The 15,261-nt window shown below is 45.1% G+C and overlaps 1 protein-coding gene across 4 annotated transcripts in view; it reads right to left on the reverse strand.

Annotated features, from left to right (window-relative positions):
• Positions 1–12,482, reverse strand: part of RC3H2 (ring finger and CCCH-type domains 2) — a 49,915-nt gene extending 37,433 nt beyond the window's left edge. For 2 of the 4 annotated variants that reach the window (XM_075905605.1, XM_075905607.1), the window contains exons 1-4: positions 12,316–12,481; positions 2,879–3,146; positions 1,859–2,155; positions 295–412 (exon numbers count right to left, since the gene is read on the reverse strand). In XM_075905605.1, the coding sequence (XP_075761720.1) occupies positions 295–412; positions 1,859–2,089 (349 nt within the window). In that variant the 5' untranslated portion in view covers positions 2,090–2,155; positions 2,879–3,146; positions 12,316–12,481. Of the gene's footprint in view, positions 1–294; positions 413–1,858; positions 2,156–2,707; positions 2,857–2,878; positions 3,147–12,315 lie in introns of those variants that run through there. The other 2 variants (XM_075905606.1, XM_006121933.4) reach the window with 2 other exon arrangements.
• Positions 12,483–15,261: the final 2,779 nt, after the last annotated feature.

The following is a 15,261-nucleotide window of genomic DNA, read 5'->3' on the forward strand; positions in this document are numbered from 1 at the left end:
GTAGTCTAGACAAGCCTTTAGAGAGAACATGGGTTTCTTTCCTATGCTCAGGTGAGAACTCTATTAAATGAAAATCACATTTGTTACCTTCAAAAGCAAAAACAATACAGTTGTTAGATTGTTATTTACAAAGCACCATATATGTGCATGAACCAGTAAAAAGACAAAACTTATCAGAAAATCAGAAAGACTATCACTTCATAGCATGACACTAATTAGCACGGAGAACATACGGTTGTTAAAGAGTAAGACTGTCTGACACACCAAGAATTGCAGAGTTTTAAGAAGACTTACCCTTTCCTCCACTTAGTGGCTTTAAGTAGAGTGCCAAATCCTCAACACATTTCTTTGCTACCTCATAATGTTTGTTCTCTCCTAGGTTACTTAACTTTACTGTCTGATGATCTGGTACCTACAAATATTGCAAAGAAAAGAAAAGGGAGTTATAGCCAATGTGTTCTCTAATTTTTTCCATTCACGTGCAGAACACATTTTGTTATGTGCACCACCAATAGAAACACATGGTGCCGGTTGCTGCGAGCTGTGAGCACTGTTAATCAGCTGGGTGGCACCTGAATCTCTCCTGGGTGGCTGCAAAAGCACTCAGCTTACAGGGAACTCTGGTTGTAGTTGGTAAACAATTTTTCACATGCTAAGTACCATTATTACTAACTACACAACACCATAGGTGTACACTGTTCTTCACAAAAATGGTGAAAGACAGGTTCAACTCCAAGGTAATCATAATACAGCAAAGGACTACTGAAGACAACAGCTATGGTAACATAATGCAGCTGCCCTAATTGTCTGATCTAGTGGGTCTTAACTAGACCCACTAAATCGAATGCCAGAAGATCGATCTCCGGCATGGCAAGTGAAGAGGTGACCTTTGAAAATACATGTGAAAGGGCACAAGAGAAAGACATTATTTACTTACAAGCTTCCTGAAGTGTGATACTCATTTTATGAACATTCCTGTGTCACCAGGTAAGTGTTCCTAAATCAGTTAGTTGATGAGACTCGCTCTCAAAGTGCAACCTCAACACCCGCATCATGGGTGCTTCAAAAGAATGGGATGGCTCAACCTGGGTTCAGAGGTCAGATACTTTTCAACGTAAGAAAGAACCTGAGGCAATGTCTCCACTTGCCAGATCATCCATCATCCAGTAATTGATCTTCCTGGGTTCGATTTAGCGGGTCTAGTGAAGACCCGCAAAAAATCAAATGCAGAGGGTCACCACGTCAACTACGGTACTCCTCACTCTTGCAAGGAGTAAGGGAAGTAGAAAGGAGAGTTTCTCCTGTTGTCCTCTGGGGGGGGGAGAGGGGGAAATCGATGCAAGGTTTGTCAACTCCAGATATGCAGTTCATGTGGCTCGAGTTACGTATCTTGCATCGATCTTATCCACCAATATAAACCTGGCCTGAGGTTTTGACTAAACTAGTTCCCAATGAAGGATAAATGAGTGTAATCTGCAGATTTACTTTTCTAATGACACTGTTGATTGTCCTTGAGGAGGACACACAGTTGTACACCCAGCCATATTGAAAGACAGTCTTAAAATGATGTTACACACATATTCTGTCCAGAACTACGGCACATTTTAGGGTCATCGTTATAACCCAGAGTTCTGTCTATGCAAGATGAAGAAACATTATTTTAATTGTGACTAGGAACAACTGTCTGGTAAGATGGTCCCCTGTTGAGATTGTTTTTGTAGTGTGTACATGCCCTCTGATGGCAGAAAACATCTGATATTTGTTTTCCTAGATTGGAACAGTAAAGATTTATTCCTGCTGCAATGGTAAAACATAAATGATAATGCTGGGAAAAAGTAAAGAGCTCCTTAAGTCATACCTGGGCTCCAACTAACTGGAGAAGAGCAAAGTTTACAGGAAGCATATCGATGTCTGTGTTGATGGCAGTCTGGTCGAAAGGACATGCTTTGCGATGAAGTTTGTTCAGGCAGGTCTTACAGACGGTGTGTGAGCAACCTAAACTGATGGGCTTGTGGACATTCTCATCAAACTCATTGTAGCAGATTGGACAGGACAGAAACTCTGTCCACTGAGCTGCCTGCACAGGCATTGTGGAAGTCGGACTCTTATTTAGCAGACTAGCAGACCATTATTTCACGGTCCCGTATTTTGGCAGCTGTAAAGTGAACAGAGGATGCAGTGTTTCTACATAACGTTTTGCAGTCATTTATAATTAGCTTTTCATTTAAAAAACAAACAAAAAAACCCAAGATTTGAACATTTTATTAAATAAAACCAAAAATCTTCTATTGAAAACCCCATCTATTGAATCTACTTCCTCACCCTCATTATTTCAGTCTATGCTAACAGCTCAATAATCTGCCAGCTAGTATGCTAATCTAGGTTGTGAGACTATCTTCACAAACTATCATCAGTGTTCCTTGTATTCTCATGGGATTACAACATTTTATGAAAACAACACTGGTTGGCAAAAAGGCAGAACCTCAGATACAAATGAAGTTCACAATTTTCAAAAACTAAGAACACTCCCTAACAATGGAAGGGCAGTGGGAAGTTTAAAAAAAAAAAAAGATTATATTTGTTTTACTACCATACAAAGTGGAGTACAACATGATGACTGATGTTTTATCCTGCCTATCTTATACAAATTTAAATCAGGTGTCAGGATACACATAGCTTTACATAAACAGAATTTATTATCACTTACTTTTTTCTTTTTAAAAGTGGTAAAACATTCATTGCTGGAATGGGAGAGTAATTCTGTGCTCACATCCCCACCCAGATAATACCCCATCAGAGGATTGCTCCAGGGGACACTTCTCAATTTGCATTTCACGCATTTACTACCTCATATTCATAACAGTGAAACTTCACGTACGTAAGTCTGTGGCAAAAAGATGTCTGCTGTACTGGAAATCCAAGTATTTGGGGCAATTACACAGCTGATACTTTGTTCACACAACTGTTTGCAGAGCATAGCACTGTAGCTGGTTCCACAACAAGGAAAGGTACAAAAATGGAGACCAAATTACAACACGGAAAATGTCACCAAAACTCCATCTAGATCCAACAAGCAACAACTTCAGCTTATTATTAGCAGGTCTTTCCTTTGCAATATCTCTTTGTGCAGAGGTTCCACGTAAATCCTATGTAAAAATATGTTTGAAGGGAAAAGGGAAAATTTACTCATTTATTCTGAAAGACATATCCCATCTGACATAAATCAATAAAAAGAACGCAAGCTCAGATATTTAGAAGCGACTCAAGCTAAGAAATTCAGCTAAACTATCTAAACTGAAGCCTTCAACACTGATACTATCTAACTAGTAGGTGCTTGTAAAGGTTAAAGCTAAACAGACACACCCATAACTACTCTGCAACAATTTCTCTCTCCACTTTGATGTTGCCAAAAAACCTAGAAGCCAGATGGTTTGCATAAGTGCTATTAATTAACCTGTCCAATTTTCAAAAATGCAGATGAACTCACATTACCTCTTTATAAATATAGATAATACCATATTTTCTTTTTCAAAAGTGGAAATAAAGTAATGTTATTGTTTTGAGAAAGCCAACGGTTCTCCTCTCTCAGGAGTGGGGAACCTTTTTTGGGTCAGAGGCCGCCCACCCACAAAAAAAATCAGTTGGGAGCCACACTCAAGTGAGAAGCAAAAAAACAAAAATAAACCCTCACTGACGTGGCCCTGGCTGAATAGGAGAAAGACACTCCCCACATTCCCCTCACACACCGGAGCCTAGGGGGGCCCAGCTTCGTAGATTTTATGTGCTCCAGTCCTTTGGTGGGTAAGTGGTGGGACTGGAGCACCAGTAAGGGCTTCCCAGTGCTGGGAGGGGCCCCACAAGTCTCGGGGGTCAGATCAAGGCAAGCCAGGGGCCACATCCAGCCCCCAGGCCTGAGGTTCCCAGCCCTTGCCCTATCTCATCTGAATTGAACAACTTTTCATTTTCATTTCAAATCAACTGTTGGCTGTTCTACAGTTTAGTGCTTGAAACTCTTTAATCCAGCAACCCCGGGAAACAGGGTATTCTGGATTAAAGAATATGCCAGACCAGGGAGTGCCTTGTGAGGACTGGGTATGAGGGGGATGAGAGTGGGGCACTTATCGGGCACCTGGCTCCTCACCCCCCTGCCACTATGGGAGCAGCAGGGAAAAGCCTCAGGAAGCACATCACTGTGCTGCCATTCCCCCAGCTTCTTCCCTCCTCCTTCTGCCAGGGTCCGTACTACAGGTATTCCCAGATTAGGGACACCCAAAGGACAGAGGCTCCGGTGCATACGTTGGACCACTAAAATACCTATGAGAGCACTGCAAAAAACATGAAAAGCTGATGCATTTTATTTTAATTATGACCATCCAAAATTCTATTTAGCATTGATCATCCAATGTCCTTTCAGACATAGAATACTTGTACAAGATGTTCTTATTTCAATGAGATTTTCATCATGAGAGTTTTTTTTCTAATTTGTATCTAAAAATGTACAATGCATACATTAAACTAATGCCATTGATCCTAAACGTCAATCCAGCATCTTCAATACCAAACAAGCCTAGTCAGACACAGAGTGATGTTGGGTTTTGACCCTAATATAAATCACACACTTTACAAGGGAGGGACACAGACTTTTTTAGGCATTTGAATTCCTATTATCAGTACCTGCACTTTCAGACATGAATATTTAGATTAGTAGCCCTTGTGGTAGCAAACTACCGCTAATGCCAGTGAAGACTGATTGCTGGTGACCAATAGCATTTTCATATCTGTCAGGTTAGACAACACAAGTGACAGCACCTGGACAATTCTAAACTTCTGCCGTTGCTGGCTTGAGTAGCAAGTGGGAAATAAAGAAGTCTAGTACACATACAACACTGAATGAACAGTCTCCATTCCCACATCCCTCATGAATAGATTCAAAGGGCAGTAATCTTTCTTCAGAGAGCATATACATGCTTGGCTTCCACAATTAATTCAGAGACTAGCAGGTAACAGTTACAGCTCATTTTCCAGGCTTTCAAAGTAATTGTATGCTCCTCTAAGGGCCAGTCTACACTAAAATCACCGATACAGCTGTGCTGTCAATACACTAGCTACGGCTAGTACAGATGTTCTATCTATGTCAATGGGAGAAAGCTCTCCCATCAGCATAAATTACTATACCTCCCCAAACAGTGAACATTAAGCCAGCAGGAGAGCTTCTCCCACTAACACTGCCCTCTCCACACTGGCGCTTTGGTCAGCATAACATACAATGCTTATTGGTTAACCATCCCTTGTCAGTTAATTCCACTGGTGGCCAACCACACCCAGCCAGTGCAGCTCTGGCCACCATGGGGCTGGGTGGTGGGAGCTAAGTTAAATCAGTTAACAGGTTAAGCAATATTGTTTACCTGATTAACCGTTTTAATATTGCTAAGGAGAAGCCCATTGAGCACATGCTGACCTTGAGATTTCTTGTCAGGCTGGCATCTAATTAAATAAGCAAGAGCAGGAAAAGTTTTCAACTCCCAAAACTTCCAGCAGCCATTTTCAAAGAAGTCTTCAGTACGGTTTCACACATGCCAACTCTTCTGATATTTTTGCTCTCCAGTACGTTCAAATAGGAGTCTAATGTACGTCTCCTAATTATCAAGTTAGTTTCTTAGAAAGGTATAACAGACTTGTTTTTTTTCTGACAAGGAATGTATTTAGGGATGTCCTGCTGAAAAACAAATTGCTCTGATACTCTAAAAACTTAACAAAATTCAAAAAAGTGACCTGTCAAAAATCCTGACAATAATTATCAACTTAAAAATCTAGTGACTTTTAAAGGGACAATTTGAAAGTATTTTCAGATGCTACTCGGGGGCTGTGCCCCCTGCTCGCCAGCCACCGCTGTCCACCACAGCCAGATTGCCTTTCTTCCTACCCGTGCCACAGCAGAAGGGGGCCCACCACCAGCCCTTTCTACAGCCAGAAGGGAGCTGGACTGCAGGGCCTGCCCCAGGATCGGGGCTAGGACAGGACACTGTGGCCAGATGGATGCTGGGCCCCAAATGGGGTCCTGCTGGCCAGGCTTCATTTTAAATAATGTAAAATATTATGTCCAACACAAAAAGGTTTTCCACATTGTCTTTATTTATGGTGGGGTGGGGAACCTTTTTTGGGTCAGGGCACTGACCCACAGAAAAAGTCAGCTGGGGACCACACAAGGAGGGGAAAAAAAGAGACCCTCCAAAAGCTCCCAACCTTCAGTGAAGTAGCCCCCACACAAACACCTCACTGCCCTGGTGCCCCAGCCCCATGGAGTGGAGGCAGAACTGAGGATGAAGGGCTCAGGCTAGATTAACTCTTCTGGGGTTCCAGGGTTAGTGAATTTTGAGAGCCTGGGGGCCCAGAGATGGGGCCAAAAATGAGGGGTTCAGTTCCCATTCCAATGAGTGGAATAGGGATAGGGGTGCAGGATCTGGGCAGGAGGAGCTGAGGGTGAAAGGTCTGGGTGGGAGGTAGGGTGTAGGAGCAGGCCGGGGAATAGGCTGACCGGCCAGGAGGAAGGGTGCAGGAACAAGGGAGGGTGGAGGAACAGGCTGGGGGTAGGAGGTCTGTCCAGGGGGAGGGGGCAGGAGCAGGTTTGGGGGCAGGGTTCCTGGCCTGGGGGGGGAGGGAAAGGCAGGCTGTCTGGCTGGGGGTAACAGAGTCTTGGGGGCAGGGTGTCTGGGGGGGTAAGTGAGGGGCTGGAGGTGCACCGGCTGGGTATACGAGTGAGCGGCACTTACTGTTCTTCAGATCCCACATCAGTCCCATGCTCAGCCTCCCACCAGCTGGATTCTGGCCAATGGGAGTGCAGGGAAAGCCTCCAGACAGCGTGCTCATGCGCTGCCGTTTCCCCAGCCTGGGAGGGGAGCGCTTCCTACCCACACAGCGAGGCTTGGGGCTCTCTCTCCCCACACTGGGAAGCCAGCTCAGGGGCTCCAATCACTGGGGGAGGAGGAAGGGCGAGGTTGCAGCACCAGGCAAAGGGGGCCCAGACCACTCAAGTCAGTGCTGCTGGGTGCCTTCCTGCCTGCCTTGCAGAAGCACCACTCATTTCTGCAGCCCCATGCATGGCTGGGTGGGAGGGAGCCAGCCTGGGCTTGGGTCTCCCCCAGGGTAATTTGGCACTGAACTCAGGAAATGGCCACTTGGGTCGTGGTGAAGGATCAGGCAGTGGGCAGCTGGGCACACGGGGAGCCTCGCCCTGTGCCTGACACTTCTCCTAAGCCTGCTGGCCCAGCAGCCCATGAGCACCAAGAATGACTGTAGCATTGCCCTGGAGCAAGTCATGGCACCCAGGGGCATGGGAGTCTGTCTCTGTCCCCAGCATGAGTGGGCCTCGCATAAGCCAAAGCAGCCTTTGGGCCAGGGGACAGGCCCCCTGAAAAGCTGTGGCCAGAACTGAGTGGGCAGGACTCTTGGGAGGCAGAATCTATCCAGGTTGGGCTGGCAGGTGACTTTGCCATCCCCGAAGGGGCAGGGAGCCCGTGTCTAGCCTCGCTGTGAGGGAGCTCGTGCGAGGGTGGGGCGTGTAGACACAGAGTGATGTGATGATGTCACTGTCATCCCAAGGGAATTTTTTTTTTTTTAAACAAAGAGAGAGTTACCCTAATCTTTCTACGTGAAAAATCCACCAACACAATGCAGAAAATGATTAAGCACACAGCAAGAAGGTTTCATTTTTTTAACAGTATGTTGAAATGCTATCAGTTGAGACATCATATTAAGACCACCTTAGATTACTAAACCTGAAGAATTTAGACATCTAAATATACTGTTTGCTATTCATTATGAAACTATTGCATAGAGGACAGACTTGCCCAAATCATCAAGTTTCACTTTTTATTTCTACTGCAGTAGCTACATGCTACTGAGTTTGAATTCATAATCCTCCCAGGGGATGTTTACATTTTCCTATCAATCACAATAAGTGAACCTGAATTTGTTTTTTGAATCACAAAAAATGTGGATTTAACTACTTGATGAAATTACTTTAAACATTAGATTTTTTTAATTTATAATTTGTGAAGCTGATTCACAATGGAGCTGTATGGTACATGAGGCTCACATTTTAAACTAACTTTGGCACATTCTCTCAATCCTATTAACCTTCCCTATTGACTTCAATGAGTTCGATTCCACTCAATTTTTAGTCCTACTATTGAGAACTTTGAATTATTAAGGACTGAGTGCATTAGGCACTGCAAATTACAACATGGATTTTATTCTAATATAATACACTCTTACTATATGATTTTAACCATGCTTCTGAGGCTGAGATGCTCTTTACATAGTAGCTAGCTGCAGACAACTTGGGATTATAAAATGGGAAAATGTCAAGGCATCCATTGCAATTTTCCATCTGTGCAAGCAAATTAATCACTTGTTTAGACTACAGTAAGTAGGTTTGTCAAGCCTTCCTTCTGAAGTTACTTAAGTTGAAAGTTTCTCATCTATCTCAGTAATTTATTGCTCATGTTATCAAATTATTAGTATCAAATTACATTCTAAATGGACTTCAGTCTTCCATTTATTACTCTAACCACCACAACATACATAGCCAAGAAACTGGGTGCACATTAAAGGCCAAGGAAGTTGGCAGTCCCAATAATAACTTTGCATCATTTAGCTATGATGATTTGAAGTGAAAATAAATCTTCTTTAGATAGAACAGACTTGCTTGTTTCTGCATATCACGTAATATCCGTCACATTTAAATCTTCTGAGAAGCAGCCTAAATGTAAAGAGAGCTGTTCAATGACCACTACAAGACAATATTCCAAGCTACCATTCTGATAGGACTTTTTATTAGAAACCTGAATTTATCTCTGGGGAAAGTACAAGTCTCATATTAGGGATATAGAAGAGTAGTTGATTAGTCAACTACACAATGGGCCTAGGCTTATTGGTTATTTGAGTTGACCACTTGCATCCCCCCCCCCCCAGAGGCAGAAAGGAGGATGGGGGAAACAGGAGCTGGTGCTCGGGAGGGGGGGGGGGGGCAAAGCCAGCTTAAAAGCCAGATCCCCCAGCAATGTCTCTGCAGTGCCACTTTCCCCCACCCCGTGCTGCTGCCTCTGTCAGAAGCAGCAGTGCAGGGGGACCAGGGAAGGCTGCTCTGGCAGCAGCCTCTGTCTGTAAGGGGTCCCAGTAGGAAGTTGAGCCCTCCCACAGATAGGAGAAGCTTCGCCGCAGCAGCTCCTGTCCACAGGGGGTTGCAATTCCCCACAGGAACACCCCCACACTCCGTGTACAGGGGCTGCTGTTGGAGCAGCCCCTGACTCCATGGCAGCTGGGGCTGGCCACGAAAAGAGGCTGCCCCAGCAGCAGCCACTGTCCACATGACAGCAAGCTGCTCTGGCAGCAGCTCCTGTCCGCAGTGGGCCCCAGCTCCCTGATGGGACCCACCCCCAGACAGGGGATGCTGGACCTGGCATGAGCTGGGACTGAGCAAGCCTAGCTCGCTCCCAGCTCACGCTGAGTCCAGGAACTATCGCTGCTGCAGTTCTGCAGTTGGGGTAGCCCCTTCTGAGTACCTTCCCTTATCGACTAATACAAGTCAATACAAACTGAGTTAACATCCTTAGCTTATATTTCAGGGAGAAATGTTGTTTTATTTAAGAAACATCACATCCATGTACCTCAATTTGAAACAGACCAAAACAACAAGGTACTTTTTTCAGGGATCCCCATATTACAGACTTGAGCTAATAATTAAACAACCAACAATCTAGCACTTTTCCTGGATTTATTTATGCACATTTCTGTGGTGATCATTATCATAACCTATTATAAAATTGTCTTAGACTTTAGCCTTTGCCAAACACCCATAGGGAAATTTGGAAACTGCAATACTTGCAAATTTCCTAGCACAGAGACTTTAAAAAACACAATTTTTAGACTATTTGTTGAAATGTGGTTATACTATGTAACACATTAATATAAAAATGGCATCAGCACGCAAGATTTATTATTGCTTGTGATTTCTAGATAAACATTGCTGTTCACATGTAAAAGTGTTTTTGTTTAGTTGGGTTTTTTTCCCTAAATGCTAGAACCATTCATCCAGGACCTCAGTCAAGATTCTCTTTCCTGTTCAAGCAACGTATGTTAAGATGTTCACTGAGTTATACATCTGTTTTCTGGCTTGTTGCAGGGGGTGTAACAGAAAGAATTTTGGCTTCCTAAAATACAGACAAAAAACCCCATCTCCCATAGATTTTTCAGGACTAACAGAAGGACAAAATGGGAAAAATGTTTGATGCTAAAATCAGAGGAGCTTGTTTTGAATATCAAAAAAATATGTTTGTTTAAGAAGGTGCTATTTTTACTTTTCAGAGTACATCTGCACTTAAAGGGTGATGTCCAGAAGACCAAGGATCACATGGGGCAATTCTTTCTGCATTTATCCTGAACCTTCTCCCATTCACCCCAGTTGCACTTTTTAAAACATCCCTTTTACAAGTGAACAGTCCCGACACTAACAAATTTCACAATAACATTTTGGGCAAGAGTTAGTAATTCCCTGAAGAATTATTTTCATGCAAGCAACATCAAGACTTTTTGGAGCCGAGACCAAATAATAATAAACTCATACAAGGATATATGTTCAGTGCAATCCTCCATCCAACATGAAAACCAAAGCCAGAGCTATTACTCATGTTCTGTTCATTAATAACTGTAAAATTTGTATACAGCAAGCTGCATTTTATTTATCTTTAATAGTTGATTTTCCAGAAAGTATGTAAGATAAATATTGGCATCCTATGCCATATAAGTTAGCTAAGTAAATAAAGATCAATACTGAAAACCAACCAAGATTATCTTTTAAGCAATCTCTAATATTTCCATTAAGTTGACAGAATTTCATTTTTTTGTATGGAGTGTATTATCCCATACAAGCTAGAAATGCTAATGCTATTACTTGTTGAAAAGTATATATTGAAGTATATTCTTCATATTCAATAAGAAAGGCATATAGACCTAGGGAAAGCATAGTTAGTGACAAAGAATAAGAATGAAACAGTACAATGTGCAATAGGTTTTAAATTCTGGAATTCCAGTGATGTTTTTAAACAAAAGATTGAGGGTCAAATAACTAACTGATCCAAACAGATCTCTATTTACAATTTTACTAGCATGTTCTCATTTAAAATTCTGTATCACCGTTTTTTTCTCTTACTGATAATTAAGGACAAGATCATTGGTTAGAAAAATAAACCTATGTGAAAAAGATAAATTGGCAATAGCCACAAAAATAGCCAAATTAGGGTCAGGCCCAACTTTGTCATCACATATGAGACAGAAAATACATCCAGAAGATCTTGCCATCAGAATCTTTCCTAATTTTCAACCTAGACTGTTTTAATTATCACTTATTTCTAGGTATAAGCTTCTCCCCCAATAACTCCTATAATCCTTCCTACTAAATCAATACCTCTACCACAGAATCATATTGCTGTTATTCTCTACAATCCCTCCCCGCTCTTGTACTTAAAAGCGGAGCTATGCGTGGACACAACATTTGTATCCGCATCCACCAAAGAACCACAGATATCCGCCCTGACATTTGCAGAGGCTAATACCCGCAGATACAAAGCGGCTACCCGCACATCTGCTGGGCTCGACATACAAAACTTGCATCTGCATCCACAGCTGCCCAAACGAGCTGCGGAACGTCCGCGTCCAATGCGCGGATTTGCAGGGCTCCACTGAACAGTCCGCTGCTCTTTCACAGAAGGATGCGGGCTGGGCTCGTCTCCTAAGCCCCAGCAGGTACCATCGCCGGGGCTTTGTCTGCGCTGCTATTTCTCTTCGGGCGTCCCCACAGGGCTCGTGACGCCTCGCCCCGGGCTAGCAGCAGGGTGAGCCGGCGGGCGGAGCGAAGAGCCCAGGGGCCTGTCTAGCGGAGGGCCCGCGGGGCCACAGCAGCCGAGCGGAGGGGCACGGCCCCGGGGGCGGCCCTGTCCCGCGGGAGCCCGGGGAGGAGGGGCCCCGGCTCCCCGCGCAGCAGCCGGGGATGGCGCCCCCAGCCGCGCGGCGAGCCCGGGACCAGGCGGCGAAGGCCCCAGGCGGCTCCCCCCCCCCGCCGGGAGGGGCGCTGCTGACAGCGAGGGGGCGAGGCCGGGGCTGACAGCCCCCCCCCCCGCCGCGCGCTGCCGCAGGGCACTGGGGGGGGCGCTGCGGCGGGGGCGCCCGGCCGCGTTCTCCTGAGGCGCTGCGCCCCCCCCCCCCCGCCGAGCGCGCGGCGCCTCCCCCCGCCCGGCCCCGCCCGCCGAGCGGCCCTACCTGCGCGGGGCGGCCGGGCCGGGAGCAGGAGGCGGCGCCGGCCTCTCACACTCCATGGGGCGGGCAGCCCGGAGCGGCCCGGCGGAGGCAGCGGCGGGGGCCTCGGCGGCGCCTCCTCATCGCGGTGACAGCCGGGAGCCCAGCCCCTCCGCCCCCCGCTACTATCGCGAGAGCTGGCCGGGTCACGTGAGACGGGAGCCTTTTCTCCCCCCTTCTAGGGCCGCCCCTTCGCGTCACATGACAGCCAGACCCGCGCCGGTTGGGTGAGCGGCGGACCTAGTGCACTGTGGGTAAGAACCATAGAGATGATGGAGCAGAGAAGCCCCAGCCCAGGGAGTGGGCGTGTCCTACGCCAGGCTGGAGGGAAAGGCCCCAGGCCCCCGCCTGCCTGGGCGAGGCGTTATTCTCTCCCTGCCCCTGCCGGCCCCAGAGAGCAGGAGCTCGGTGCAGCTGCCCCAGGGGAAGGGGGCTGCTGCTCTGCTTGGCCCCACTTGGCCTGCAGCAGAGAAGGGGCGTGGGCCTTGCCTGCAGCCCTAAAACTGCTGCTCCCCTTTTTCGTGGAAGAGAGGCGGGGAGCAGAGCGGCAGGCTGCAGCCAGAGGAAGGATGAAGTCCTTTGATGCAGATGCTGCTAGTTGAGCATGGTTGTTTCCTCGGCGAGGGCCTTCTTTTCCTCCTCCGTAAACTAGTAGGCTGTGTCTAGACTGGCCAGTTTTTCCAGAAAATCAGCCGCTTTTCCGGAAAAACTTGCCAGCTGTCTACACTGGCCGCTTGAATTTCCACAAAAGCACTGATTTCCTACTGTAAGAAATCAGTGCTTCTTGCGGAAATACTATTCTGCTGCCGTTCAGGCAAAAGTCCCTTTTGCACAAAACGTTTCTGCAAAAGGGCCAGTGTAGACAGCTCAGAGTGGTTTGGTGCAAAAAAGCCCTGATCGTGAAAATGGCGATCAGGGCTTTTTGCGGAAATGTGTCCGTGCCAATTTAGACACGCTTTTGGGGAAAAGTGTCCGTGCCAATCTAGACGCTCTGTTCCGAAAATGCTTTTAACGGAAAACTTTTCCATTAAAAGCATTTCCAGAAAATCATGCTAATCTAGACGCAGCCGTAAAGAAATCACAAGCTGCATTATTTGAAATAAAGACTCCAAGCCTGCTTTCTCAGTCTTTTGCCACAGAGACCTCAGGAGGTCAGAACAACAAGCAGCCCTCGGGCAGTTAACTGGTTAGAAACAAACTAAGGGGGGGGGACAGTTACATACGTATATAAAAGAACTGTGGAGTCCAACATAAGAATGGCTATACTAGGTCAGACCAACGCTCCCTCTAGCCCAGTATCCTGTCTACCCACAGAGGCCAATGGCATTGATGGACCTAACCTTCATGAATCTATCCAGCTCTTCTTTGAACCCTGTTAAAGTACTAGTCTTCACAACATCCTACATTAAATTAATGGAGATTGCCTATCTCCTAGAACTGGAAGGGACCTTGAAGGGTCATCAAGTCCAGTCGCCTGCCTTCGCAGCAGGACCAAGTACCATCCCTGACAAATTTTTTGCCCCAATTGCCTCCTCAAGGATTGAACTCACAACCCTGGGTTTGGGGGGGGCCAATGCTCAAACCACTGAGCTACCCCTCCCCGTCTGGCAAGGAGTTTTACAGTTGACTGTGTGTTGAACATGACTAACAATTGAGAGTGTACTTAAAATATCAAGTTAGCTATAATTTAAGTACATGGACAATTTCTTAACATAATATTCAATACTTTTAAGATAGTTTCAGTCTCTCTCTCTCTCTATATATATATATATATATATACACACACACACACACACACACACTCCTCAAGAGTTGTGTATATATAAACAATGCTTATTTCCATCCCATTTTATCAGGTTATAGAAAAAAATAATTACATTTAAGAAAAGCACCAGGGGACTCAGACATATGTATGCATATAAGTGAATTTCTCTCTCTCTCAACAAAATTAATCAGGAAAGAAATTCGAGCAACTGAAGAGATAAACATAAACCTATACTATTACAGATGAACAAAAAACTTACCAATCCTCACACAGAAGGTGCATATCAAGATCATAGCCTCTATTAGTTAGGTAAGCGTCGAATTTATCACCTAGGTCTAAACAAAGACATTAATTATCTTACCCATTACAAAGATAGCTTCCCCAATTATCACCTCTAATATCATTAGCTCACAGACATTTACCTCCCTTCCTCATCCCCCTTCTGTTCTGAAATTTGATTTGTCCTTTTCATGTGTGTGCATTTTTTTGATTGTATCCTTTGGTATATATGGTTGTGCCAATTTTCTTCCACTGTTAGATCTGAGGAAGTGGTTCTGGCCCACGAAAGCTCATCACCTAATAAACCATCTTGTTAGTCTTTAAAGTGCTACATAGTCCTGTATATTGGACAATGATTGTTTGATTCTGTATTGCTGACAAAAAGACACTGCGGTAGAACAAACTGAAAGTCAGCCAAAACAAGGCTCTATCTGTCCCCAAACATCACAATACATATAATTATTCTACTACAATAAAAGATCCCATTTAAAAAGCAACAATTTTTTTCCTTAGTTTGGGTATGTCTACACATGGATCCCTAGTTCGAGCTAGGTATGCAAATGTAGCCAACCAAAATTGCTAATGAAGCAGGGATTTAAATATCCTGCGCTTCATTAGCATAATCTCACCCCAGGGGTTTGATTCGAACTGTCCCAGGGCGCACTTCCTGGTTCAAATCAGCTGTTGGCGAGATTATGCTAATGAAACACGGGATATTTAAATCCTCACTTCATTAGCAATTTCAGTCAGCTATATTTGCATCCCTAGCTCAAACTAGGGAGCAAGTGTAGACGTACCCTCTGTTATTTTAATATAGTTCTCCAATGTTTTCTGACATCTAACATGTAGGACCAGATTTCTTTTTT

The sequence above is a fragment of the Pelodiscus sinensis genome, chromosome 22 (genome assembly GCF_049634645.1).
Source record: "Pelodiscus sinensis isolate JC-2024 chromosome 22, ASM4963464v1, whole genome shotgun sequence".
NCBI lineage: Eukaryota > Metazoa > Chordata > Testudines > Trionychidae > Pelodiscus > Pelodiscus sinensis.